A 26,842-nucleotide genomic window follows, 5' to 3' on the forward strand; every position below is an offset into this window, starting at 1 on the left:
TGGAAGTCGTAAAACTCGTCACGAAAGAACGGCTGGGTCATAAAACTTTCAAAAAGTCCAATTAAGTAGTAAAACTTGTCAGAAAATGTAATTGAGTCATAAAGCCTTCAAAATGTGCAATCAAGTCATCGGATATATCAAATTGATGAAATCAAGTCCTTCTATTGGTTGCACTTTTTGGAAGTGGGTCATAAAACTCGTCACGAAAGAACGACCGGGTCATAAAACTTTCAAAAAGTCCAATTAAGTAGTAAAACTTGTCGGAAAGTGTAATTGAGTCATAAATCCTTCAAAATATGCAACCAAGTCATTAGATATGTCAAATTGGTGAAATCAAGTCCTTCCATTGGTTGCACTTTTTGGAAGTTTTAAGATTCAATTTCAGTTTCTTGACAAATTTGAGGACTCGGTTGCACCTTTTGAAAGTTTTAGGACTTGATTATATTTTTGTGACAATTTGTAAGAGTTCACTGCACCTTCCGAATGTTTTATGATTCAATTACACTTTCGTGATAAGTTTTAGGACTTCCAATGCACTTATCATATATTTAGATAAACGAGTATATGCCCTAACAACGTGATAACGCATATCGGGAAATCATGTTACGCATGAAAAAGACACAGAAAAACAAAGAGAACTCAAGACCCGATCTGCAATTCCAACCTAGGGGGAGGAGAAGTCTTTTTCACTCACCCATTTTCACGTCTTGACTTTAGGTTCGGAGGAGTTAGGCGGACCAAACTCCCCCCTTCGCTTGCTTTAGCCAGTAAATACAAAGGGCCTACCAAATACATCATTGTCCTAACTTCAGCGGCCTGCTTTCTTCTTATATTTCATACGTAAATGAAATCTTTCGTGAGGGGAAAACGACGGCACACTTGCCTTTTCCCTAGATAGCTCGAATTTGTGGATGTGGTTATGACTTTGTGAGAATTCATAGAGTCGGCCTAATGGATAAACCATAGAAAGTCGCCGATCCAGAATGCCCTAAATAGTAACATTGCATGGACCTTGTCAGAAAGTACGACCAATACTGTCGAATAATCAGGCTCGGATACCATGTTAGAAAATCCAAACTAAAAACTTAACCTGATAGAAAATAGAGAACACGTGTATATAAAGAATATATAAACTCCATTTATGAAATGAATCGTGATATTTTAACGGATCCCGCACATCTACGTATAAGTATTTACAGAAGGAAGCACTCGCCAGCAATTGTTCATGGTTGATGCCCCTCGAAATCAATTGTCTCGCATTAACCACGTTGTTTTCGTGTGAACACCTCAAATCGAACTTAGGTGTTTGTTGCATTAAAGTGGATGCACCCACCAAAAGTAGATCGTTTTCATGGAAAAAGCAAGTTAGGGCATGCCCATCGGGAATTGATTACTGGGCTCCCACCCGTCACCTAGAACTTCATAACCTTTCTCCATTTATGTGGAGCTTTGGCAATTCGCAATGAACATTTTACCGGAAAATTATCAAAGGAAAAAAAAAATCATAAACCTATGCTCCGTTTGTTTCGCGGAAAATATGACCTTCTCGGAGAATGTTTTCCGGGAAGTCATTTTCCAGGAAAGTGACTTCCTTTTCTGATGTTTGGCAAAAACTTGAAAAAGTTCTAGAAAATATTTTTCGCCGTTTGATAAGGAAAATTCGTCTTATTTTTTTCTTCAAAACAAACTCTGGCGCTCACTTCTTTTGAAGTCCCCTCTCTCTTAGCTCGCGTTTCTAGAGATAGAGAGAGAAACCCCGAAGGAGAGAGGCGTTGCGCAAAGAAAGCATGAGGCGACGGTGCTCGGAGCTCGGGTGCCGCCCCGGCCCGCGATGCTATCGGCGTTCATCGGGGACGGAGGTGGTCCCCGTTGATTGCGCCGCGGAGGTCTCGCAAAGCCTCCTAGAGGCCACCCTCGGCGGCGACCCGAATCGGCCGTCGAATGCCTTGCCGACCCACTCGTCGACGTCAACTACGTCGGGGCGGTGAGCCTTAGGACCAGGAAGGCCGCCGTTGTCCTGCGCGTCGAGTCCACCGCCGAGCTTCGGGTGGAGCAAAAGGAGTTCGGGACGGACGTCATGGCTCTGTTCCTCGCAATAGCTTTCCTTGCTTGAGGCCGAAGCCATCGGCTGCGGTCGTGGCCAGCAACCAACCGAGGGAGAAGAAGGAATACTAAAAAAAAAAGATGAAAAAATAAAAAAATAAATTTTATCAGAAAAATAAAAAATAAAATTTTCGAATTTTAAAAAAATAAATAAAAAACGAAAAGAAAGCAAAAAAATAATTAAAAAGAAAAAATAGTTGAAAGAGAGGAGGAATGAAAAGTGTGGAAAATGTTTTCCTCTTCTCAAAATGAGGAAATCATTTTCCTTAGTTTTAGAAGGTTTTTTTTGTTGACCGGAAAATGTTTTCCGTTGACCGCTCATTTTCCGCCCCCCAAACACCGGAAATTGAGGAAAATATTTTCCGGAAAAATATTTTCCGTGAAACAAACGGAGCCCCTATTACATAATTTTTTTTTTTGACAATTAAGTCTTAAACTTTTTATATCTGTGACAATTCAATTCATCCAAGAGTGAGAGCCGGGGTGAGACCAGACTCGCCCAAATCATTGCAGTCGTAGCCCATGGTCAAGGTTGCGATGGTCTTGCTCAGATTTAGGCGAGGGCCATGAACCTCACCGGCAACTTTAAAGGATCTCACCGGCCACTTTAAAGGAAAAAGAAACGAAAATAAAAGAAAATTTAAAAAAAAATATTAAAATGTTATTAAAAATTGTTCATTTTAACATGGCGCTATGCAGTACAGTCGTTATTCATGTCAGTAATTTCCGATTAAAATTAATGAATTATCACAATTATAACGGGTTCATGACTTTTTTGCTGATTTTTCCCGTACTTTACACGTAAGATCGACGGGGCAACTTATCCATTCGTACAAAAAGACCTTATCCATTATATATCCTGACTACAGTAGCAAAAACTGTACGGACTTTTGAGGCATTACTGCAATTCTGCAATTCCGAAATCTGACCTAACTTTCCAACCGAGGCCACTTATTGTCTTCTGGTTCAAGTTTTCCCCCACGGGAAAAACCTGCAAATGCAGTTTGTTTATGTAGCTTTCTGCATTCACAATTTTTTTTTTTTTTTAATTTTGTAATCTGCTTTGCCGGATGTTCTTCGAATCGCATTGTTAGTCGCGACGATCGTTTCGAAGTAATCCCGCCCGAACCCCGTCGTTTTCGAGCTTATCTCGGTTAACTCTCTCTAGGTACATAGTTTGAGATTGTCTTTGGTGATGTGCACTTAGAAACCTCCACCAGTTCAAGGTATTGTTTTAAGAATATCCACTGCTTCCTCTCTTGTTTTCTTATGTGCCAATAGAATATCCACGGTTGATTCTACGTCGAACCTTGTTCGTGTGCTATTGGTGTGTAACATAAAATCTTTGCTTGGGCGAATTCATCTTATAACTCGACCTGGCCCAAAAAAAAAATCTATACATATGTTGCATTTAAAAGAGCTTTGAGGGAATGACTTCGCAGATAGAATTTTTTTTTTTTGGGTCGAAAAGTAGATAGAATTTGGATAATTGGTTTTATGGTACATTTTCGTAAAGCGTCTTTATAATGAAGCACGATTCATGAAAAAGACGAGAAAAAAAATAGAGGGTGGGGGGGTTACTAGATCCGACAAGCGCCAACCAGAGGCCGACGAGCAAGGCAATGGAAGAATCGGAGCCTAGCGAGTATCGACGAGCGGCTCCCCCCGGAAAATTAGGTGAGAAAAGGTATGCAGCGTGCCTACATGGAAAGTCAAAGACCCACCGGTAAGAGTAAAGATCTTCCAAACTCTAAAAATCAACCGCAGATTCAGTATCAAAGCATAAGGACGTGCTGGATGACGGAAACCAAAATGTCTTGACGTTCCTCCAAATAAATTATACGCATGCATGTCGCATCGCCACATGTTTATCGTTATGCGTTAAGTTGGTAAACCATCCTCTTGTCTCCTACTCGTTTTTCAAGAAATCAAGTCCCACTGGTGTTAATTTAATCTCCTAATCAAGTGGTCTTGACCAAGTGAAATTGAATCGGAGATTCGTAAACCAGTGTCTGACCCACTAAAACCACGGTCCAACACGGCCAATGGATTTGCAACCAGCTGCCCTTCCCCGTCGGATCTCGTGCACCTTAGCACGCGAATTATTTTAAAGCTTGTTTCAATTTAATCCATGGTGGATAAGCTTCTAAACTAGAATTAGTATATTATGACTCAACATAATAAAAAAAATCGTCGGTGATGCCACGTCAGAGGACGACGTCGCGGCCAATCAGATCCCGCGACCAGGACTGACGAGAAAATATTAGGTACCGTCGGGGAACCACATCAGCAAATACCCACTCCATCCATCGTGCGACGCGTGTTGCACGGGCCCACTTTTCAGACAAAGAAACTTTCCTCTCTCTCCCCCGTCTCTCCTCCGCGTGACCTCTCCGACCTCCTACCTCCTCTCTCTTCCGCCTGATCCCTTTTCCCTTCTCCGACCTCGAGCTCGAGCCATCGCCATTACCGGCTGCGGCGGAAAGCATGATTCGGAGTCTCCGGCAACGGGCTCGCCGCCGATTTATCCCTATCCCTTCGTGCGCCTCACGAAGATGCCCGAAGCCGAGCTGGAGCAGCCATGGCTGTGATGGCCGCGAGTCGAGCTCGAGCGGCCATGGCTGCGATGGCCGCGAGTCGAGCTCGAGCAGCCATGGCCGAGACAGCTTTGCCGGTGGCTGGCGAACCCAAAGCTAAAGCTCGAGCGCGAGAGGCCATGGCACCTGCAAACTTGAGAGTCCTCGTCCCTCCCCTTGTCGTCGCCCTCAACTTCATCAAGGACTCGAGCAGTCCTCCCTTGCCGGCATCGCTAACCGAGCCAATCTGATCTGCCCGAACGACGCTGACGACGGCGATGCATGAGCCTTCAGCCGCTCATCCCGAGCAGTGCGCCAGTCTTCGGAGTCGGGCGGAGGAGAGGCGGGGTAAGACAGAAAGAGAAAAAAAGGCGTTTTTGGCAAGTGGGGCCCAATCACCAAGTGTCACGCAAGGAGTGGTGAGCTGGACCACGTCAGACTTACCAGATCTGCATACAATATTTTCTCAGGACTAGGAGCTTGCTTCGCTTGCACTTTTGGGGCCCACCTCGGGGACCACGAGACACGTGTGACATCATTCCCATTGGTTGGGCTTGGAGCTCTCCCACCAACCAATCTCATCCAATTGACGTCTCGGGTTCGAGTAGCTCCAATCGAATGATGCCACATTAGGTGGAGTGGGGTTTGTTCTTGTTTCGCCCACAAGGCATGGCGGCCCCACACGAATGAGGGGGGAAAAAAATTATCCAATCAGAATCTGACACCTCGTCGTTTTCCGGATGACGCGGCATGCACGCGCACAACCCCCCGTCACGAGCTGAGATCTCAGCTCGTGCTAGAATTGGATATAGTCGAAATTCCAGGTCAGCCTCCGGCCTTTAGAGTTTAATTTCACTCCGAAAATTTGTTCGTGATTTGTCATTTTAACTTGGGCGTTTTCGAAGCTTTGAGGAAGATGTACAAATTATTCGCAATAGAACAATATAGAACAATAGCTAATTTTGGTCATAAAAAATGCAGTAGTATCGACTCTTTGGCATTTTCGTGCATGGAAAACCGGCTCGCCTTCAAAGATTTCGAGCAACATGATATTATACGACTGCTCCAATGACAAATATCTTAACGCTACTCCACACACATACATCAATTATATCGTTCTTTTTGGATTTATTACTTTTCATCGCCATATGATAAAGCCTCGCTTTTAAGCTCACATGATTGGGGAAGAAATTATATCGTGACCCGTCACTATCACCGCTTCGTCCCCTCTCCCGATTTACCCACAAGTTGTTGAATAGCCGATAATAATCACAACCCAAAGTTGTGCACGATAACCATCTAACATTCCCTCAAAAAAAGCACAACCCTCTGGAGAGACAACCGATAATTAATTTTGCTACTCCCTTTCATTCGCCTCAAAATAAATTCCCGTAACATTTTCTCAGCTTTTGCCTTCTTCCATATTTCAAACTACTCATAAGAATCGGAGAATTACATCGGTTGCCGAGGTCGATTGGCATGCACCAAACCGAATTCACCTTTCCGATTCGGTCGAAGCACTGTGGAATCGACGTTTGGTTAGGGCATGCGCAAGTAATTACTCTCCTCCATCACCTTTTTTTTCCGGTGGATGACATGAGAGACTAGACAAGTGAAGAACATCCGAGGAAGGTGGTGATCGAGAGCCGGCCGCTAAAATAAAGCCAATCAAAAGGTGGAACGATCCCTTGGAGTCAAACAAGAGAGGAGAGCATCCACAGAAACATCAAAGTGCTCCTCAAGAAATGACCACACCACTCAAACCCAAGAAAAACCAGCACTTGTTAAAAATACCAAAATCGGGTCGTTCTTCGGGAATTTTTTTTTTTTCCAAAAAGGCGTCTCGTGATATTTGTTAATTGATATTCGTAAAGTAGTATTTCAAAGGGAGTTTATTGTTTATTTTTTTTTTTTGCGAATTGTGTGATTAATATTTTAAAATTGAAATATTTCTTACTAATTGTACGCATCGGAGATGATGTCTCGGATAAGGAAAGGTTAAATGACGCAAATGGTCCTTGAATTTTGGCCAAAGATGCAACGCGACCCTTGAACTTTCAATTCGTCCAACGTGGTCCCCGAATTTTTGGAACATGTTCAACTTAGTCACCTTGAACTATAAGAAAGTATCTAATGTCGTCCCCGAGTTTGAATTAATGAAATGACTACATTGAATATCTTCATATAATTCATGGACTAAGTTGGACATGTTCCAAAAGTTCATAGACCATACCGATCAAATTAAAAATTCATGAATCATATTGCACAACGAGCTAACGTTCGGGGACCATATTGATCAAATTAAAAGTTTAGGGATCACATCGCATATCGAGTTAAAATTCAAGTACCATTTGTGTCGTTATCCAAAGAAATGGACGACGGCGAATTAATGAGATTATTTAATTTGGAAAAGTGAAGAGGTGGTTTTCTGATGGGAACGCTGAAACTACAGGAAGGTGAAGGCAGTAATGATGGTGAAATTTTGCTTTTAATAATCATTTATGAAATTAATGCGGAGCCTTTGTTTCTCCAAAGCCCAAGCATAAACAATCAAACATGTTGCGCTCTCTCTCTCGAGATCTCGAAGACGGTGGGAGGACGGAGGCGAGCCTCTTTGCTTTTGGGTTATAAAAGGGCCTTCCTCATTCCCCATTTTCTCCATCCTCCGTTCATTTCCTCCGTTTCCCCTTCCGTTCTTTGCGTTTAAGCCCCGTTTCCCTGCGTTTCGTCCGGCGGCGCCTCTCGAAGATCTCCTCCTCGTTTCGGATCTCCTCCCTCTTCCGGCGCGCGTTCGAAGGTAAAAAATTCTCTGTCGCCTGAGCTCGCCGATCTTGGAATATTTCGAGCGAACGCAAGTGTCTGGACACGTGCTCCACGACCAAATTAGGCGGGGAGAAAAAAATGGGTCGCTTTTGACCTGCTGAGCGAGTTCATGATGGATTTGTTCGCGACGCTCCGGTCGCGCATGATCGCGCGTTTTGGATCGGTGTTTTCTTTTGCTTGATGACGAAGTTTCTACTCACTCCTTAGAGGCCAAAATTAGCGTAACCATGCGAATCGAAGCTTCCTCACATGGGATATCTAGTTTTGCTAAACGACGTTCGCTCTGCCTCCTTAAGCCATGCCCCGACCAAGCCGAAACTTCTGAAAAATACTAGGTTAGTGGATAATTTAATTTCCTCTTGCGGTTTGCATCGCGTGCGCAGAGCATATTCTCGAAAGATCCGTAGCGACTCCCCCTTTATCTTTATTTTTAATCCAAGAAGGATAAAATGGGAATTTTGTTTTTAAAAAGGAAAAGAAAAGGGTAGTGAAAATTTTCTTTAACGTGCTCGATTTAATTCAACGGAAATTACAAGGCAAATCCGATGGAGGATAACGTCAAAAGTCTTCTCCCGGGCTTTCACGACCGTTGAACCCCACCAGGGGGCAAAAGAGGGAGGGGCCCACCGTTAGTGTGTGCCGCACCCTGTCCCTACCAAGAAACACCAATCAAGGGCTGAGATTAAGCAGGCCATTTAGCACCTTTTTATTTTTATTTTATATATTCTTTCTATCGTTAGGTTGCTTGACGACCGAGAACGGTGTTAGGGCTGGGCGGACACGGCAAGAAAATTTCCCACTTTAGCGAAAGTACAGAATCATTTGCCCTCCCGAGCATACAAATATCTCATTAATTTTAGGAGTAACGCCCGTGAATTAATCGAGATCTTTTGACGGCCGGCGTTTTATGATATTGCGATACGAAAACGACACAAGATAAAAAAGAGAGGATATTTTGAATTTAATATCACCCGTCGAGACTTTTATTCCATATTTGATATGAAATATAATTTGATCGATCGTAAAAGGCAAATTCGACCGGTGATTTCCAAAGAATGATCTTCGATAAAGAAGCGATCTTTCTATAACTTGTCGGTAAGATCACATAAGATTGAAGCGCCCTTTTCTCTTCCCACATGAAATCTCCCTTCTCTCTTCTAATGTGATCTCTCTCTCTCTCTCTCTCTCTCTCTCTTATCCAAATCTCCATTTGGACATGAATTGTTCTTTGGGACTACGTTCGGACATGAAGTGTTTTCTTGGGCAGGGGTTCAGGGGTTAAGGGAGGAAGGTAGACCTCTGTTCCTTGTCTTAATTTCCGAATTCCTCTTTTTATTTATTTATTTATTTCCTACCTCAATTTTCTCGTTAGTTTCTTTATTTATTGTCGCGCTGTTTTCCTATAAATATGTACGAGTTCGGCTCGACCAAAGCACTCCTCTGCGTTCTCTGTTGCGTTCACTACCCTTTTTGTTTCCGGGTATTTTCTCTTTCTTTCGATCGCTTTCTCTGTTGTGAAGTTGGTGATCTGTTCGTCTTCTTCTTCGTCTTCTTCTTCTTCTTCTTCTTCCTTTTCTTCTTCTTCTCGGTTAGCAAGTTCTTCGAGGGTCATCGCATTTCGAGTGTTCATGCTTCTCTGACTTGTCCGTCGAGGGTCTCTGTTTCGCGTCGTCTTAGTCCCAAAAACCCTGCAAATCATTCGCGTTACACAAGCAAAACTCATTTTGAACTGCCCTTTTTCGTTTTCTTTTTCGTGTTGTGCTGGTGCGACAGAATTCTTCTCGGTCAAAACATGAAACTCTGCGCAAATTCTTGGACTTTCCAGGCAGTTTCCTCTCTCTATCTCTCCGTCGAAAACATTTTCTTGCGTAAGAGAGAAGATAATCCTTGTGCCTTATGAACATAAAATACAGGGGCTCGGCTAGATCTGCTTATTTCATGTAGTTGCCAAGTTAGAGGCAAGGGCTACAAGCTTCAAAGCTTGTGATCTCCAGATCTTTCTGGCTTTCAAGCTTCTTTCAAGGGTCCTAAACAATTAATAATGCAAGAAAGTTTTGCCCCCGGTAGTATTCCACTGAGACCATCACCTATTCGTGCATCAGCAGACCTATTTGTTCAACAACATTCAGAAATTTTATATTTCGTACGTCTGGAGTTGGTAAGGTTTGAAAAACCTGGCCACTCTAGAGAAGATCGATTTTTCCAAGGATCTGACTTTTCTTCTCTCTCATTCTTGAGATTATCCAAAACCCCTTTATTAATGGAACTCGGGTTACGCTTCTAACAGACAGCGTGTTTCACTTTGGTGCGTTTGTGCAGTTTTTTTTTTTCTGAGAGAAGAATTTAGCCATGGCCGACCGTGTGTTGACTCGAAGCCACAGCCTTCGCGAGCGTTTGGATGAGACCCTCTCTGCTCACCGCAACGATATTGTGGCCTTCCTGTCAAGGTAAAAGCAATATGTTCTAGGATTCATCTTCAAGCAGAACATCTTGATGGGGGGTTTTAGCCATGAAGTTGGTGAAAGTGAGCTTCAGAAAATGTTTTGATCCTTTTTGTTTTTCATGTTAAAGGGTTGAAGCCAAGGGCAAGGGCATCTTGCAGCGCCACGAAATTTTTGCTGAGTTTGAGGCGATCTCTGAGGAGAGCAGAGCAAAGCTTCTTGATGGGGCTTTCGGTGAAGTCCTCAAATCCACTCAGGTGTCATGATCTTCTCGATGCCAATGTTTTTCGGCTCTTTACGCTCTTGAAATCTACTCCTCTATGGTTATAGTGGGTTGATTTTGCTTTTCTTTGACCTTCGTCGGTTTGAATTCTTAAGGAATTTCTTTTTCTGTAAAATTTCGGGTTTAGGAAGCAATAGTGTCGCCTCCATGGGTTGCTCTGGCTGTTCGTCCAAGGCCAGGTGTGTGGGAATACATCCGTGTGAACGTCCATGCGCTTGTTCTTGAGCAATTGGAGGTTGCTGAGTATCTGCACTTCAAAGAAGAGCTTGTTGATGGAAGGTCAGAATCTTCATTGTCTATTTGCTTTTCCCTTCTTTTTCTTGGTGATCACAGAATTCTGGGACATTTCTTTTTTTTTGGGTGTTAAGGAGAGTTATTTGTCTTGTGTTTCAGCTTGAATGGTAACTTCGTGCTTGAGCTTGACTTTGAGCCATTCACTGCCTCTTTTCCGCGGCCAACTCTTTCCAAATCTATCGGCAATGGCGTCGAGTTTCTCAATCGCCATCTCTCCGCCAAGCTCTTCCATGACAAGGAAAGCTTGCACCCTCTGCTTGAATTCCTCCAAGTCCACTGCTACAAGGGGAAGGTATGTAAAACTGTCGATGATTCTCATTCATTCGGCATCCTAAAAATGAATTTCAAGTTTACAAAGTGAGATTTCTGAGGACTGGATGCCAATTTAGAGTGCTGAATGTGTTGCGCATTGGAAAAACATTTGCGATCTGTTTATGGCTCATGAAAAATTGGGTGATTCTGCAGAACATGATGGTGAATGCCAGGATCCAGAATGTGTTTTCACTCCAACATGTCCTGAGGAAGGCGGAGGAGTATCTGACCGCCCTCAAACCCGAGACCCCGTACTCCCAGTTCGAGCACAAGTTCCAGGAGATCGGGCTGGAGCGGGGGTGGGGTGACACGGCTCAGCGCGTCCTCGTGATGATCCAGCTCCTGTTGGATCTCCTTGAGGCTCCCGACCCGTGCACTCTTGAGAAGTTCTTGGATAGGATTCCGATGGTCTTCAACGTCGTGATCATGTCTCCCCATGGGTACTTTGCTCAGGACAATGTCCTAGGTTATCCAGATACCGGTGGCCAGGTACTTGTGTTATTTCGAGTTAGCATCTCTTGATTTCGAGGAAATACACGTGTTGTAATTTTCCTCTTACCTTGTTCATTTGCAATAATTCTGTCTGTTTAGGTTGTTTACATCCTTGATCAAGTTCGTGCCCTAGAGGAAGAAATGCTTATGCGCATTAAGCAACAAGGACTGGATATTACTCCTCGGATTCTCATTGTAAGTTTCACGAGCTTTATGTTGCGACTTTAATGCAGTGCTTAGATGAATTATCCAGCTTTGGATGCTTATTGTGTCGACTGGCTTCCTAGATCACTCGGCTTCTCCCAGATGCGGTTGGAACCACCTGCGGCCAGCGCCTCGAGAAAGTTTTCGGGACTGAGCACTCCCACATTCTTCGCGTCCCCTTCAGGAACGAGAAGGGGGTCGTCCGCAAGTGGATTTCCCGGTTCGAGGTGTGGCCCTATTTGGAAAGATACACTGAGGTATTGACCAATTCAATCATATACTTCCGGTCATCTTACCTGTTGAATTTAGTTAGTTTCTGGTTTGAGACTCTAATGGTTTCTGTTTGGTAATTTTCATCAGGATGTCGCGAATGAACTCGCTGGAGAGTTGCAGGGCAAGCCCGATCTGATCATCGGAAACTACAGCGATGGAAACATTGTTGCTTCCTTGTTGGCCCATAAATTAGGTGTTACACAGGTTTGTTCTCGTTTACATGATCTTGTTTCTTGTAGCAACTGATGCTAAATTTCTAATCTTTTACTTCTTTCTACAGTGTACCATAGCTCATGCCCTTGAGAAGACAAAGTACCCAGAGTCAGACATATACTGGAAGAAATTCGAGGAGAAGTACCACTTCTCTTGCCAGTTCACTGCCGATCTCATCGCCATGAACCACACTGACTTCATCATCACCAGCACCTTCCAAGAAATTGCTGGAAGGTGATTCAACTCGATTGTTCATCTCAAATTCGATCTCTTGAAGTTTCCTCAAGAGTCCTAATATTTCCTTGTCTCTCATTCAGCAAGGATACAGTGGGGCAGTATGAGAGTCACATGAACTTCACTCTTCCTGGACTCTACCGAGTTGTCCACGGGATTGACGTCTTCGACCCGAAGTTCAACATTGTCTCACCAGGGGCCGACATGAGCATCTATTTCAACTACACTGACGAGAAGCGTCGGTTGAAGTCGTTCCACCCTGAGATCGAGGAACTCCTCTTCAGCAATGTTGAGAACAAGGAACACTTGTGAGTGTTTTGGTCCTTCCTTCGTACCCAACTTAAACCTTGTCCTGGCATATGTTATGGCATTCTTGGGAATTGAAGTTCACTTTTGTTAAATAACATTGTCTCTTACGTTAAACAGATGCGTGTTGAAAGATAAGAAAAAGCCCATTATTTTCACCATGGCGAGGCTGGACCGTGTCAAGAACTTGTCAGGGCTTGTCGAGTGGTATGGCAAGAACTCCAAGTTGAGGGAACTGGCCAACTTGGTCGTGGTCGGAGGCGACAGGAGGAAGGATTCAAAGGACTTGGAAGAGCAGGCCGAGATGAAGAAAATGTATGACCTCATCGAGAAGTACAAGCTGAATGGCCAGTTCAGGTGGATTTCCTCCCAGATGAATCGGGTGAGGAATGGAGAGCTCTACCGCTTCATCTGCGACACGAAGGGAGTCTTTGTTCAACCGGCTATTTATGAAGCTTTCGGGTTGACTGTGGTTGAGGCCATGACTTGTGGATTGCCGACCTTTGCCACTTGCAATGGTGGGCCGGCTGAGATCATTGTGCATGGCAAATCGGGCTTCCACATTGATCCTTACCATGGTGACCAGGCGGCTGAGCTGCTTGTAGAGTTCTTCGAGAAGTGCAAGATCGACCAGAGCTACTGGGACGAAATCTCAAAGGGTGCCATGCAGAGAATTGAAGAGAAGTAAGCATATAAAACATGGATTACCAAATTTAAATGATGTTCATATTTCGGGAATCAATCTTTCTAATCTAATTCACTTCTTTGGCTATTGATAAGGTATACATGGAAAATATACTCTGAGAGGCTGTTGAACCTGACTGCTGTGTATGGCTTCTGGAAGCATGTGTCTAACCTTGATAGGCGTGAGAGCCGCCGCTACCTCGAAATGTTCTATGCCCTCAAATATCGCCCGCTGGTAAGTTCCTGCTTGAACCTGATCCGGTTCCGCATTCTTCATTCAATTGGTGCCTCCTTCCTCGGCATATGGAGTATTTTCTCGCAATCAACTCATGCCGTGTTGTTGCTCTGTCTCGCAGGCTCAGTCGGTTCCCCCCGCTGTCGAGTAAACAAAGAGACGGCAGATTGTTATCGGAAGGCGGAAGCATCGGACTTTTGGAGTTTTCAAGGAATAAACATTTTCCAATTGTTTGAATTTGTGATTGCCAAGAGCAAGCTCTTTCATTTCCCTTTTTGTTGCTCCTTTTTTTTTCTCTTTGTTTTCATTCTGAGAATGTTTGCATTTCGGGTTTTGAACCAAGCAATTCAGTGGAAGGTTCATTTTCTTTTCACCTTGTCGATTCCACTCCATGTTTCATCCTTCATTGTTCACCTAACACTGTCTGTCCGGCATGGTCCGGTGATCTGTTTGTTCAAGACGGTCATGCGTACCTAACAATCCAACTTGATATAACTGCTAGCGACATGCGAGCTGTTGTGGATCAGTCCCACAACTTCAAACTATGCTTCAACCAACAAAATGTGGAGACAGCTTTTGATTGTATGATGAATGGCACACGTTCTCGTCCGACCTTCATGTGATTTGGTCTTTAATCCTTCGTGAGATCAGGTAAAAGATGGGCACCAATGTCGGCAACTGTGCGACTAAAATGCGAGATAAAGACAAGCCTTGTGCTTCGGCTGCTTTCTCATGGCCCACAGGCACATCATCACAACAATCTTTTCGCCGAACTTGTAACGAATCTCACGTTTAAAAATGCTCGGAGATGCGCACAATCCAAGCAAATAGATCAGGTTTCTTATTCTTTTGGCACAGAATGGTCACTAGTTCAAAACTCGAACTGAGTTGAGACGGATCGAGTATGCAGGGTTGGTTTATGCAGTTCCAGTTCTGCCGAGACACCACCAACTGAGAGAAGTTTAAAATCAAGATCACGGTTCTATATCTAATTACTTCCCTACTTGCTACAAGCATTCTTGAACGTTTCAGACCACTGACCTTAGTCTGCCTGTCCCAATCCAACCCAAGCCACTTGATGGGCAGGGACAAGCAATGTTTTGTTTTAACCCTCTGTTTCCCCTGATTCCAGTAGTGTTCTTAACGGCAGATTCCCCAGCTACGTTACAATACAGGAGCAGCTCTCGCTGATAGCTGAAGACGAAGAGAAGGGGTCAAATTGGCACCTACAGACATTGGAATGGATGGTGGTTGGAGCTCTGGGGGTGAGCTCATGGGATGGAAGTAAGAATGAAAATTGTTGGTTGCCGAAGGAAAGATGCCAACTGTAATCCTGATGTGCTGTGCTTCTGTACCTTTCTCTTCTGCTGCTGCTGCTGCTTCTTCATGTCCTCTAACTTCCCTTCTCATCACCCATTCAATTTGTGAGCCCACCTCATCACATTATTCAAAGTTTTCCAACGTGTCTCCAGCCATGTAATCCGTCATCTTTTCTGACATCTGCGGAAAGATTGGACCTACTTGTGCTGTGACCATGGCAGCGAGTTATTGGATTGATTTGGACAGGACAAATTTCCAATCTGTCATGTGTCCCGCATGCCACAACCATGTGCCATGCAACTGTTTTACTTGATGATTGCCCCAGATGTCATCCCAGTCTGATTAATTATTAAAGAGCAGAGCTTCCTTAAGAGTTTTATCAACGTGGATAATGAGGATTTATGGGACCGTTAATTCGTCTATATCGCAAATTCTCGTGATAAGACTCCCATAAAAGAAATCAAAGATAATTCGAAACGTGGTCCCTAAAGCGAGGTCGTTTCATGTAGCATGAAAAGATGAAACAACATTCGCAAGGTGTTCGGCTATTCAGCAAGTATTCCCACAATTCGGACAGTTTCCTAAGTGTTTCGCAGCAACTGTTAAGGAAAATGTTCCGCCCGGGATCAAATTGCCGTAAGTTCAAAGCAGATATTTACCGAAACACACAAATGCAACAGTTTTTTTTTATGAAACTGCGACGCCGCACAATTACAGTTCGGTAATGGCTATACCGAGCGGCTGAAAAAAGCTGGACCTTTCAAGTTCAACCATAACTACATGGACCTTATTAGGTAAGGATCCAAGGACCACTCTTCATCAATGGATTGCTCCGGGTGGGGGCCTAAGATACCAACAAAAAAGAAGAAGAAGAAGAAGGAAAGACAGCTTTGGACCCGAGTAAAGTCCTTAAATTGCTTCATCTGAACTCTGGGATGTAAAATTCAGGATTATTCTCTGGGATGAAGGGAAGAAAAATATTTTCTCTCAACTTAGGAAGGTGGTAGTGAGGAAGGTAGACTCCACATCATATTTGGATGGCTACTGTCAGGTAAGGTCGTATAGTAATGTCCCGTGCCTGGAATAAATCATCGGAGCTTTGACTCTTGTGTCATCGACTTGGGCTTCGCACAGTGTGTTTAAACCGACTTGTTAGCGACGTATCCCCGATTCAAATACACCGTGCGATCTCGAGAGAAAGGCCATTTACAGTTTAAATCTGCTTACTACATATGTTACTACATATGTCCAGTGTAGTAACCTGTCATTTTTCATTCCTCACGTCACCTGAAATGTCATCTCAATGGAAGAGACGATGCCCATCTTTTCTTTTGTAAAGACCGCAAAGTTCAGCCGATGATGTTACTAAAAAAAGAAACGACAGGGTTTAGGAACTTTTGGCCATCATTTCTGCTCAACAAATTAATTTTTGATCAGAAATTAATTTTTTTTTTTACTTATGAGCATAAGTTAATTTTTTTACTTCAATCGATTTTTCCATTTTTGGAGAGAAACAAATTATTTTAGTTTTTTCAAGTGGCTTAAAAAAAAGTGACTTTAAAACTACTTCCGGAGCAAAAAAAAAAAAAAAAGCTCCGAAAGTATAAATATGAAATTGCTTAATTAAACGGATTTCTGCTTCCGAAGCATTTTTAAAATAGAAATTCTACTTCAAAAGTATTGTCGTGCACGTCCTGAAGTGCAAAATGGAGCCGTTTCTTCTGCTGAAAATCCCATTCCAAATGACACGTTGGATTCGCGTCTCCCGGCCAAAAGAATAGCGACTATGGCTGGCCGAAATCGAAACAAACTCAAAAGACGAGGGCCTTTCTGTGGTAAAATTGAAAAGATGAGGACTCTTTGCGAAAACCCGAGGAAAGTTTCAAACTTTTTGGGGAGACCATCCCCATTTGATTATGGAGAGGTTTTCCCACGCGAGAAACCTGTTTCCTTTTTCGACCTGTCCGCTCGTTTCGAAAACTTTCGTTTTCAAAACGGTTCGGATTTGATGAAATGTTGGGAAATCGCTAGAGTTATTAGATTGGCTAGGTTTGTTTCGCTCGACGTGAATAATTTTGAAAATATTTTTCTAAAAATCATAGTTTATGTAGCTCACAAAAATGAACCCATCGTTTTCTGGAATATTTAGACATAAAATTGTTGTCAATAGTTAAAATACATTCGATTCGCCAGTTATTTCACGTAGTATAAATAATTATTTTAAAAATTATTTTTTTAAAAATTATTTATCTTTCGCGAAATAAAGAAATTTTTGACGTAGTTTTCTAACTCTGTCGATATAAAAATAAAGATTCGACCCCGAAAAAAAATATGGAAATAAAGAGAAAAAGTAGGAAAAGGGACTTATTGGGCTTGGTTTCAGGCTTAAACATTGTTCATTCTCAAGAGCAAGTAGAGCCCAAAAGTTTCTGGCCCTTTAGTTCTCTCTCCCTTTATTGAAGGCTCTCTATTCGAAACATATTTTCCTAATTTTAATCATTCTTATCAATTAGAAAAATGGGCCGAAAAAACATGGCACCGTCGAATATAAAAAATTTATTAAAAATTATTTACGTTAGCGCTAGCGGTGCCACGTAGGATGGCCGACGTCCATGTTAGCGATTTCCATCTAATATAACCGAATCGGCAAAAGGTAAAAATGTTTAAGACTGAATTGAAAAATTTAAAATGATAAGGACTAGACCCCGGTAACCTTCGTAACCAGAGCGTCACAACAACATCCAAAGGCAACCTTTGGATTCTTAAGTTGGGGGCCAGGTGAGCCAGAAGTCGATTACACTTTGGAATTGATCAAACTCTGTGGTCATAAAGGACTACGAGATGCCTCTCCTTTAGGTCTTTCAGCTAGAAGATCAACCATTGATGGATCAAATGGATTCGGATAAGCTACTCAATTCCTTTTCTTAAACGTCTTCCATCCCGCTTTATACTTTCAGACCGAAAATTTTAGATCTCTAATCGAATTGTGACATCTCTTAAAGTAAGTTTGCCCTAGTTGAAGTACACATGGAGTGCTAAAGGTTTACGGCTTTTTCGATAATTTTCTTTAAGTTGATCTACTACATACTAAGCTACTGAGCTGCGGTGCGACACGTGTCAAGTACCCAATGAGACGACCTAGGCCCAAAATCAAAATTATTGTGTCCCTTAATCACATGGGTTTGTTGCCCAGTAGCTGTCTAATAAGAAATAGAAATTCTCCCTCGAATCGGCGTAATTTCGCCGACAAACAGAACGTCAATTAATTGATTATTGACTAATATCATATGTTTCATAATGTTTGCTCTGAAACATATTGGGCACTAGCCATATGATGACAAGACAAAGCCTATGACAATTGTTTGGGAACTGTTGAACATCGTACCAAAGATTCCTTTGTCGATTTCTTTCCTTTGAATGAATTTACTAAACAGATATAATTAAATGCTACGTCTTAAAGAGGGGGTTGTAGATAGCGCAATATGGTATTCTCTTCTTAATGCATATAGATACAAATAGTCTAACCAAAGGGCCAGTGCGGTACCAATCAAAAAGACACTTGTCTTGTTGTTATGGGACGATGAAATCGATTTTTGAAATTTATTCAGATTGTCAAAAAAAAAAAAAGGTACTGTTAATAATCCTGCAGGTTCTTTTAATGGTTGGAAAAAAGAGGGATTCTAGCTGTAAGATATCTAATTAAACCGTCATTGGAATTGATATCTCATTTAAAGAGAAATATATCAAATATTTGGAGTTTTTCTTTTTTTTTTTTTTTGTAGGAAGAGTTATGCGGCGTAAAACAAAATAAAATAGTATGGGGCATACTATATTTTATTTTTCAGCCCTTAACTAGAAATAATAAATAAAAAGCAAAAAGGAAGGCCATTTAATTTCGGCATGGCATATGTCTGTGTCGAGCCATTGCTTGCAGAGATTTTTCGAGATAGACTTGGTCGGCATGATTCAAGCTTGCTAACCCGAGCGATGTATTGACCGTTTTAAGCCCGCGAAAGCACGTGCCGAGCTGGTTTCCGCTTCTGCCCCGATGGTTGCCTCCGCCGTCTCAAGGTCATGGAAGGTCACCGGCTAGCCGAGCTTGGCTTCGCCACCTCTAATTTTGCTCGGAAGGTAGAAATGAGTATTTCGGAGCGCCTTTGTTTACGAAATAAACAATTGCAATTCGTGCGCACATTATGCACATGCTAGTGATGGTTGTACTTATTTTCGGGATGACTATCAAGCTCCTAGTTTCGTGCTATATAAACATGAAAAAAAAAAATTGAAAAAATAAATATAATTAAGTTCTAAAACTTACAATAAGAGCACTTAAGTCCTAAAAATTACAAAAAGTGCAATCAAGTCTTAAAATTTGTCAAATTAGTAGTCAAATCATTCCGTTAACTACGTCCAATTTGGCTATAGGAAAATGCTAATGTGACCATTTTTTTTCCCTCTCTTATGTGGCTAGAATGAGAAGAATAAGATTAAAACGACTTCGGCTTGATTCAATCATAATTTTTTAATCTAAATACTTCTTCGATTAGATAAAAAAAAAAAGAGAAGGAAATCAAGTTGGATGGAGTTAACGAAAGGATTTGATGCACCAATTTGACAAGTTTTTAGACTTAATTACATTTTTTAAAATAAATTTTAGGACTCAATTGCACCTTCGTGACAAGTTTTAAAATTTTCAGTGCACTTATCCCAATAAATGAACAATAAGTAAGATAAGGTAGGGGCAAATATATGTTAGAGGCTTGTATGTATATATGATACTTTATATAATCAAGTCCAAACAATTTCATATACAATATTCACTTTTGAAAATAACATATCCTTTATGAGTGTGGCCTAAAAAATTGTCAAGAAAGTCTTGAATTTATTGCAGCTGTACCAAATTCAGTCCTCAACTTTTTTTTTTGTTGGCCAGTTCATTACTAAATTTTTTTTTTATCGGAAGTCCTAAATCTTTTTGCAATTGTACCAATTTAGTCTTTGTGGCGAATTTTCGCCGGCCAACGATGAATGGATGCGGGCCTTGCTACGGGTTGCCGAGGCCAAACCTCGCCCCACCATGGCGAGGTCGACCCTTGCCGGACCTCGGTGACCGGCTTGAGGAAGGAGAGGGAAGGTTGAAAAAAAGAAAAGAAAAAAAAAAGGAAAAAGTTAAAAAAAAAAACTTAAAATATTATGTCACCTATTGGCCGGCATCTACATTAGTGCCGGCTGGCCAAAATTCGCCGGATAGACTGAATTGACATAATCGCAAAAGGTTTAGGACTGAATTGGTAAGAAAAAAAGAAAAAAAATTTAGGACTAAAGTAGTACAATTATAGACTTCTTTCTTAATTTTCCCTTTTGTGGCGCCGCTACCACACCCACTGAATTGTGTAACCTCCAGCAATCGTAATCGTCCTCAATTTTCTCCTATAAAAGAGGAACCTTCCTTCCATTTTCTCATCCCCCAATCTCTCTCTCTCTCTCTCTCTCTCTCTCTCTCTCTAAAACAGCCATGGGAAGAGGTGGCGAGAAGCTTGCCAAACTTAAGTCGGTCCTCAAGAAGCTCAACTCCTTTGGCCACCAAAACAGACGCCACGCCATTAACTCAGCGCCCGCATTCGCTTCATCGGACAACGGCGACTCTTCGTCTTTGTCGTCCTCCTCCACAGACCTCTGCCCCGTCTACGTCGGCCAGTCGCGGCGGCGCTACCTCGTGGGCTCCGCTGTCGCCCGCCACCCTCTGTTCCGCGAGCTCGCCGCACGTTCCAGCAACGGCGTGCCATCACCTGACTCCTCCCCCTCCCTCCCCCTCCCCTCCCCCTCCCCCGGCGAAGACTCGTCCCTCAGCATCGCGTGCGAGGTGGTCCTGTTCGAGCACTTGCTGTGGATGCTCGAGAACGCCGAGTCGCGGCCCGAACCGCTGGATGAGTTGGTCGAGTTCTACGCTTACTGAGGGAGACGAAGATGCATGCATGGCGATGTCGAAAGGGATAACATTCGATTTGGTCAAGAGATTGGAGGCCATTTATAAGCTGTAATAACTTCGTTTATTCTATTCTAATCTTAAATATGGAGGAGAGAGATTCCTCACGGAGGGACGTTGCTGCAGTCATGTTCAAATATGAACTATGCGTTTGGATTTTCAATGACATTTTATGTGTTCTTCCCCTCTAATTATCTCATATTTTGTTAATAGAAACCGCCTCAATGCACACACTTGTGTCGAGGCACACGGTACGTGCTTACTTGATCACAGATGAATTACGTATGAAGAGAATAAGAACCGTCTGCAAGACGGTAGATCAAAACAGGGTCTCAAGAAACTGACCCGATACTTGAGTTTTAGCTCGACCAAACTTCGCTGAGTCTATCTCTTATTTGGTCCACAAGGTTAGTAGGTTATTTCATGAACCGACGCTTTACGTAACGAGTTTTAGTAAGCAATACTTCAGTCTAGCACCTCACAAATGTGTACCAACAAGATAAAAACTAAGTCGACATTCGAGGGGACCCGTCCGCAATCTTGTTTGCATTTGATGGATGTGAGAGATCGAACTCGTACCATGAAACCGATTAGCACTGTTGTTTCATCGATCGACTTATTTGTGACATGGTACGGATCGAGCAAAGATTTTGATAAGATGAAATTTATCATATATTTTAAGAATCTGAATACAAAAAAAAAACCGATGTTGCCGGATCAAAGTCGAAATTTCCACTGATTTTGCGACCCTGCGATTCATTTCGTTCGTCGCATTACTTCATTAAGTGGTATCCATACAATATTTCAATCTTGCAACCTCAGCCCAACCAGGTGGGAAGGGACGCAAGATTTTGCTCAATCCTTGGCCGTCGACCAAAACGACGCGACCAAGAACAAGAGGACACCCGCTTTTCGCGGCGCTACTCATTTAAGAACCACCTGCCGCTAATCGTCCGCCACGTGGCGTCGGATCACGAGATCGGATCCTGTTCGGCCCCCGGTGGGCCCAGGTTTCGGCTAGGCCCATGTTACTATGAGGAAATTGGTTTGTTTGCGTAATCCGAATTTGGATTTTTCTTGCAATAAATAAGACGTGCCCCACTCATGGAAGAACAGTGTCACGTACTATGTTCCCTTGAGGTGATCACTCCTTGCATGTTCGTGAATCCCCAAAATTTGACTATACAAAATTTTAAGATTGATCAATCATGTGATGGTTGGTAATAAGGCTACAAAGAATTTCTGGCTTGTGGCCACGTGCATTTTTGTTTTTTGTTTTTTTTGCAAAGTTGTGGTTGCCGGAAGGTCAATGGTCACAATTAGTGGTTAAGGTATTGATCGATGGCCAATTAAACTACCTAAATTTTCCTTGGTAGTGTCAAGGACCTTGTGGAATCTGAATAATTGGCAGACGAATTATTGGAAACGTCAAGAAATATAGGAAAAATTATCCCAAAAAGGTCATAATCCGGACGGCCAACGTCCGCGTTAGTGAATTCCGGCCAATAGGACTCAACTGGAAAAAAAAGAGAAAAGGTTTAAGACTCAATTGACAAAATTAAAAATGTTTAGGACTGAAGTGGTAGAAATGCAATAGGTTTAGGACTTTTCGAACAAAATTTCTCAGGAATTTGCGTGAAAGTTTAGTGAATCACAACATGTGGTTTACGTACTTGATGCCGTGCTTACTAGACACTGAAATTAATCATCAACTTTTTACATGGAGATGTCCGAAGTGCGTGGAGAGTTAAAAACTTAAAAAAGTATGATTGCAAAGCTTTTTGTAAACAAAGAGGAGCATTATTGTTGGGAAACTAATCTAATACAAAATGATCTTCCTATCTTTAGAATCTGATATCTTATTTGCGAAGACGATATGAAGTCCCATCTCTCTCTCTCTCTAATTGCAGTCCAAACTTAGGTGAAGAATTTTCATGGCGTAACTTCACCTTTCTTGAACTTGCGCTCAGTGTTTGGAACATGCCAGCGCTCTTGCGGCGTCTTCTCCGTCGACTCTCTCAAGCCAGCGGCATGCATGCTTCGGTGTCATAACTCTCGCAGCGAAGAGAAGCCGCAAGCGCCTCAGATACGCAAGTCCTCGCTTCACCCAGTTGATATATTTTCTCTACTCTGTCTTCATGATTTCGGTACGGCGAAATAGAAGAATTTGTGTTTTTGAATCATGGAGGAAGCTCGTCGAATGAGAAATGAGGGCTTTAGCTTAGTCTGATTGATCCGATCATGTAGTCCATCTAACTTATTCAAATTTTAGTCGGGATCCTATTTTTCCTTTATCTTTTTCCATTTTTTTTTAACCTCAAGTTAATTGGGAAAGAGGTTTAATTTAGAATGGTGGCTATTTAAGTCCATAATCATATTAATTTTTTGAGTTTCTCGAGTAACATATGCTAAACTAATAAAACTACATACTAATAAATTTTCTCGCGAGCTTTGACATATGTTTCAACACTCTTAACTATGCATCCAAACTTTTTTCTTTTTATCGTATTATAAATTTATTTGAGCTTACTGTCATCAACATATTTGATAAAATTGCATAAATAGCACGAATTTGAAAAGAGGAAAAATAAAAAAGAAAAGGGTAAGAATGGGCAAGGAAAATAAAATGAAATTGAAAAGAAAAAGAAAAAGAGCTAAAATGGAATTGTTGAAAAGAAAAGAAAAGAAAAGTGTGATTAAAAGAAAAAGAAAAGAAAAGAAAAGGAGTGGACAGGATAGTTCTTGGAGAGGAGTTCTTTTTAATACTTAAAAGGGAGACACGACCGACCAACAAACCATTAAAAAAACGAACATTCCTAGGATGTGATCCCAAGTAACTATCACAAGGCACATGAAGTCTGCCGTGTTCAGGAATCTGAAGTACTTCCATTTCAAAACAAGGAAACTGTCTGCTTAAAATATAGGTTGTCTTATCTGTCAGGCGGTGCTGATGATCAACCATTCTGCGTACAGGGATCATTTCTCAGAAAAGCACATGGAACACCGCTTGCCCATTTTCTAAGCTTTCGCGTCAGACCAATTTAGCGGAGAGATCGCAAAGCAACAGAAACAGGGTACATAACAGAAAATAACACGCCTTGCACTATAGATTGTGAAGGTGTAGCTGGAAAGCAATGTGAGCATATGTAAGAAGTTTCAATCTCATATACAGGGTGTCAGTTGATTTCATCGTTCTTTGTGAATGAGGTCAATTTGACATTAGAAAAGAGGTCTCATGCAAGTACCAGAGAGAACATACAGATGCAAAAGATCTGTTATGAACTCTACCATTGAACTCCGCCAGCACACTTTAAAAAAGCTAAACTAAAGAGTTCCTACAGTTCCTCATATTTTCCAGAAGAGAAATTTGTTAAAAATGGAAAAACAAGATGTCTGCGTTACGAGAGACCTTGCTCGGCACCACAGTCTGTCCTAGGATCTGAGCAATCTACCGACAGCGCTGTCGTCACTCTTCAGCAGTTTCTGAATTTTCAGCTGCATAACCAATAAGGAACCTCAAGTTCAGTAAACCCCTTTGTAAAGATGCACCGACTGACAGAGCAGTGCAATGTCGAGAAAACATAAGGAAGTGCAACAGAAAAAGGATGATTGTGAGTCTTTTCGTTATATGCATGAGGAATAGGTGCAAAAGCCATTTAGTCCATGTTGCCACTCTAAAGCTAGCTTGATTGGGCAGAACCAAACTCTTGTATAGGCACTTTTAAATTAAAAAGTTCGGTATGCTTTGTGGCTTGTTCAATGGGGATCTACTGTTACATGTCATCAGGATTATTCAAAGATTGTTCATTACTCTCAAACACAGGAAAGTGAGTTCATCTCGTGAAATTGTAACAAGAAAATTACCGGAGCTTTCATCAGGGTCAGGTTCTGCATTTTGATGATTCTCCAGGTATTTCAGTAGAAACTTGAAGGTCTCAATTTCGCATGGGATTGTGAGCCCGCCACTGTGATCAAAACCGAATTCCTCCTCGACCTTTTCCAGCAACACCTTGAAAAGCGGATGACTAAGATAGCTAGTAGGAATGATGAACCTCCGAAGCTCCTGTCCAACGTAAACTGCCAAATATCCTTTTGGAACATCTGCTGGTGGTTCAGGGCTAGGGCAGCTGTCTTCATCCGAGTCACAACACTGCAAATTGGCAATCCTCTTATTAATCAAAGGTGAGATGTTCCCTTGGCCTTCTTCAGGATCAGGGTTGTCTGCCTTTGAGCTTAGCGTGACAGACTGCCACTTGTGGAGGAGTTCCTTAAGTCTGACAATCTGCCTGATCCCAGTCAACTTGGCACCACCGTTATCATCCATCATAGAAACTCTGAAGCAACAGCAAAAGAAAAATATTGGAATGAATTCACAGTGTCCACCTTCAGATCACTAATCTCACAGCATCTTCTCCCACTGCACGATTGTTTGAGATAAGTAAAAATGAAGTTTCTGAAAGGAAATCATTCATAATCCTCCACAAAAAACAGAGAATTGTCTGACAAAGGTAAAATAAGATTTTGAATAGTTATCTGGAATTAGATATGACAATAAGGCACAACAAATGAGCACACAACAAAAATTGAATAAAATACCTATCGGATAAGGATTTTGTTTTATTTTCCTCGAAAGTGTTCCATTTTTCCCGGTCGCCCTATAGCGGAAATGTCTACCAACAATATATCTGAAGATGGCCCTAAGAACCAATCCATCAGGCCCAAACTATTGGAGAATCACCTTCCGAGAAATCTATAAATCATGTGTCTATATGTTGTTAGAGAAAGTTCGAGGTCCAGTCTAGTCTTGTATTTCCTTCCTCATCTTACCATAAAAACCCTCTCATCTAACAAGTAGCAATCCTTTCGACCAAAAATGTAAAAAAAATAAAAAAAACAAGTACCAATCCGTCTCTCCTTCTCTCATGATTGATAATGTAGTCAAGTAGAATGGATCATGTGGCCGGCAAAACTCACATGGAGGATAGATTTAATGAAACCAGAGCTATCAATGTCAAGATCTCAAAACTCAGAAAACAGAAAGGAAAAAAGAACGAAAAAACAAAACCTACTGAATTTGAAACAAGCTGTTTCTCCTCTCCATACGTACCTCCACTTTTAGATCTAATTCTTCATCTCGGCTTTTGATCAAACCCACTATAACCAAATCGTCACATTTGCAAGACAATCGGGCGGCATTACATTGAAGAAAACGTGAATTCCCTTCCCCATCCATCGAATCGTTCAAAATGTCAGCTTTAACCATCTGATCACAATCAGTTTTAAACTACGAATACACCTTTCAACACGTACGCCACAAGCCAACAAGATTCTTTCGCAAGCGAGAGATCAGCGTACAGAAATCAACGCGCCATTCCTTCGTTTCGCGAACGCAGGCATAAACTAAGGAACCAAATCCGAGAAAATTCACGAAAAACAGGCAGTCGGAACCGATTGAAACCCTCGAGTACGCAGTGCGAAGCAAAGACACCCGATTGCGCCGAGGAGGAGCAATCGCATCAAATGCCCCCAAACCGAATCAAAGAAAGGGACCCAAAACGCGCGTAATCGAAGTACCTGGGTAGGAGGACGAGGAGAGATCATGAGCGGAGAAGCTGGAACGCCATAACGGAGCCTCGGGAGCTGGATCTCCTTCCCCAGAAGCGAGCTCTCTCACCCCCCAAAGAACGAAAAGAACGCAGACGAACAGAGAGAGAGAGAGAGAGAGGCACAGACACCCAGAACGGATTGAATGCGGATCAAATCCCGAAGCGAAATTGGCGAATGAATGTCGGGCTACCGAATTTATACGGTGGATTGGGAGTCGCAGAGATTTCTGCGCAGAGAGAGAGAGAGAGAGTTGTCTCTGTCCTTTTTGTATTTGTTGGTTTTTTCTGTTCTTTGTGCGCCAAAGAAGGCAACGGCTTTCAATGTGGTTTGGCGCAAAGGGGGATGAGGATTTCATAATTAAGGAAATAAATCCATTTAATTATAGCAAGATTTAATTAATTGGTGTAATTCCATCCAGATACAATGTATCGTAATCTCTCCACGAAAGATGTCATA

At 42.2% G+C, this 26,842-nt stretch overlaps 3 protein-coding genes across 5 annotated transcripts; 2 read left to right on the top strand and 1 right to left on the bottom strand.

Annotated features, from left to right (window-relative positions):
• The first annotated feature begins 7,403 nt into the window (after nucleotides 1-7,403).
• On the top strand, nucleotides 7,404-13,846 carry LOC115746688 (sucrose synthase-like). 2 transcript variants are annotated; one of them, XM_030682567.2, is made up of 14 exons: nucleotides 7,404-7,476; nucleotides 9,825-9,949; nucleotides 10,074-10,200; nucleotides 10,354-10,505; nucleotides 10,620-10,812; nucleotides 10,986-11,321; nucleotides 11,424-11,519; nucleotides 11,612-11,785; nucleotides 11,889-12,005; nucleotides 12,082-12,248; nucleotides 12,332-12,556; nucleotides 12,675-13,238; nucleotides 13,335-13,473; nucleotides 13,595-13,846. In XM_030682567.2, exons 2-14 carry the CDS (start codon nucleotides 9,852-9,854, stop codon nucleotides 13,622-13,624), a joined length of 2,418 nt encoding a protein of 805 aa, XP_030538427.1. In that variant the 5' UTR covers nucleotides 7,404-7,476; nucleotides 9,825-9,851; the 3' UTR covers nucleotides 13,625-13,846. The 2 variants fall into 2 exon arrangements, with proteins under 2 accessions (XP_030538427.1, XP_030538426.1); XM_030682566.2 differs by lacking the exon at nucleotides 7,404-7,476 and adding an exon at nucleotides 8,850-8,982.
• A 6,418-nt stretch (nucleotides 13,847-20,264) lies between these two features.
• Nucleotides 20,265-20,945, top strand: LOC115746712 (auxin-responsive protein SAUR76-like). Its single transcript, XM_030682600.2, has one exon. It carries the CDS (start codon nucleotides 20,309-20,311, stop codon nucleotides 20,747-20,749), a length of 441 nt encoding a protein of 146 aa, XP_030538460.2. The 5' UTR covers nucleotides 20,265-20,308; the 3' UTR covers nucleotides 20,750-20,945.
• Nucleotides 20,946-23,941: 2,996 nt separating this feature from the next.
• LOC115746758 (auxin-responsive protein SAUR65) lies at nucleotides 23,942-26,699 on the bottom strand. Of its 2 annotated transcripts, none has more exons than XM_030682669.2 (3): nucleotides 26,354-26,699; nucleotides 24,644-25,196; nucleotides 23,942-24,274 (listed from the first exon to the last, which is right to left on the bottom strand). In XM_030682669.2, the coding sequence occupies exons 2-3, from the start codon at nucleotides 25,104-25,106 to the stop codon at nucleotides 24,246-24,248; spliced, it is 492 nt and encodes a 163-aa protein (XP_030538529.1). In that variant the 5' UTR covers nucleotides 25,107-25,196; nucleotides 26,354-26,699; the 3' UTR covers nucleotides 23,942-24,245. The 2 variants fall into 2 exon arrangements, with proteins under 2 accessions (XP_030538529.1, XP_030538528.1); XM_030682668.2 differs by having other exon boundaries at nucleotides 24,644-25,113; nucleotides 26,354-26,696.
• Nucleotides 26,700-26,842: the final 143 nt, after the last annotated feature.

Source organism: Rhodamnia argentea, chromosome 4 (genome assembly GCF_020921035.1).
Source record: "Rhodamnia argentea isolate NSW1041297 chromosome 4, ASM2092103v1, whole genome shotgun sequence".
Taxonomy (NCBI): Eukaryota; Viridiplantae; Streptophyta; class Magnoliopsida; order Myrtales; family Myrtaceae; genus Rhodamnia; species Rhodamnia argentea.

Coding starts and splice junctions, on each gene's coding strand:
- LOC115746688 (XM_030682567.2), top strand. CDS start 9,852: ATGGCCGACCGTGTGTTGACTCGAAGCCACAGCCTTCGCGAGCGTTTG. Junction 12,006..12,081: donor ATAAATTAGGTGTTACACAG/GTTTGTTCTCGT, acceptor TTCTTTCTACAG/TGTACCATAGCTCATGCCCT. Junction 13,474..13,594: donor CCCTCAAATATCGCCCGCTG/GTAAGTTCCTGC, acceptor TCTGTCTCGCAG/GCTCAGTCGGTTCCCCCCGC.
- LOC115746712 (XM_030682600.2), top strand. CDS start 20,309: ATGGGAAGAGGTGGCGAGAAGCTTGCCAAACTTAAGTCGGTCCTCAAG.
- LOC115746758 (XM_030682669.2), bottom strand. CDS start 25,106: ATGATGGATGATAACGGTGGTGCCAAGTTGACTGGGATCAGGCAGATT. Junction 24,275..24,643: donor TGACCCTGATGAAAGCTCCG/GTAATTTTCTTG, acceptor TTGGTTATGCAG/CTGAAAATTCAGAAACTGCT.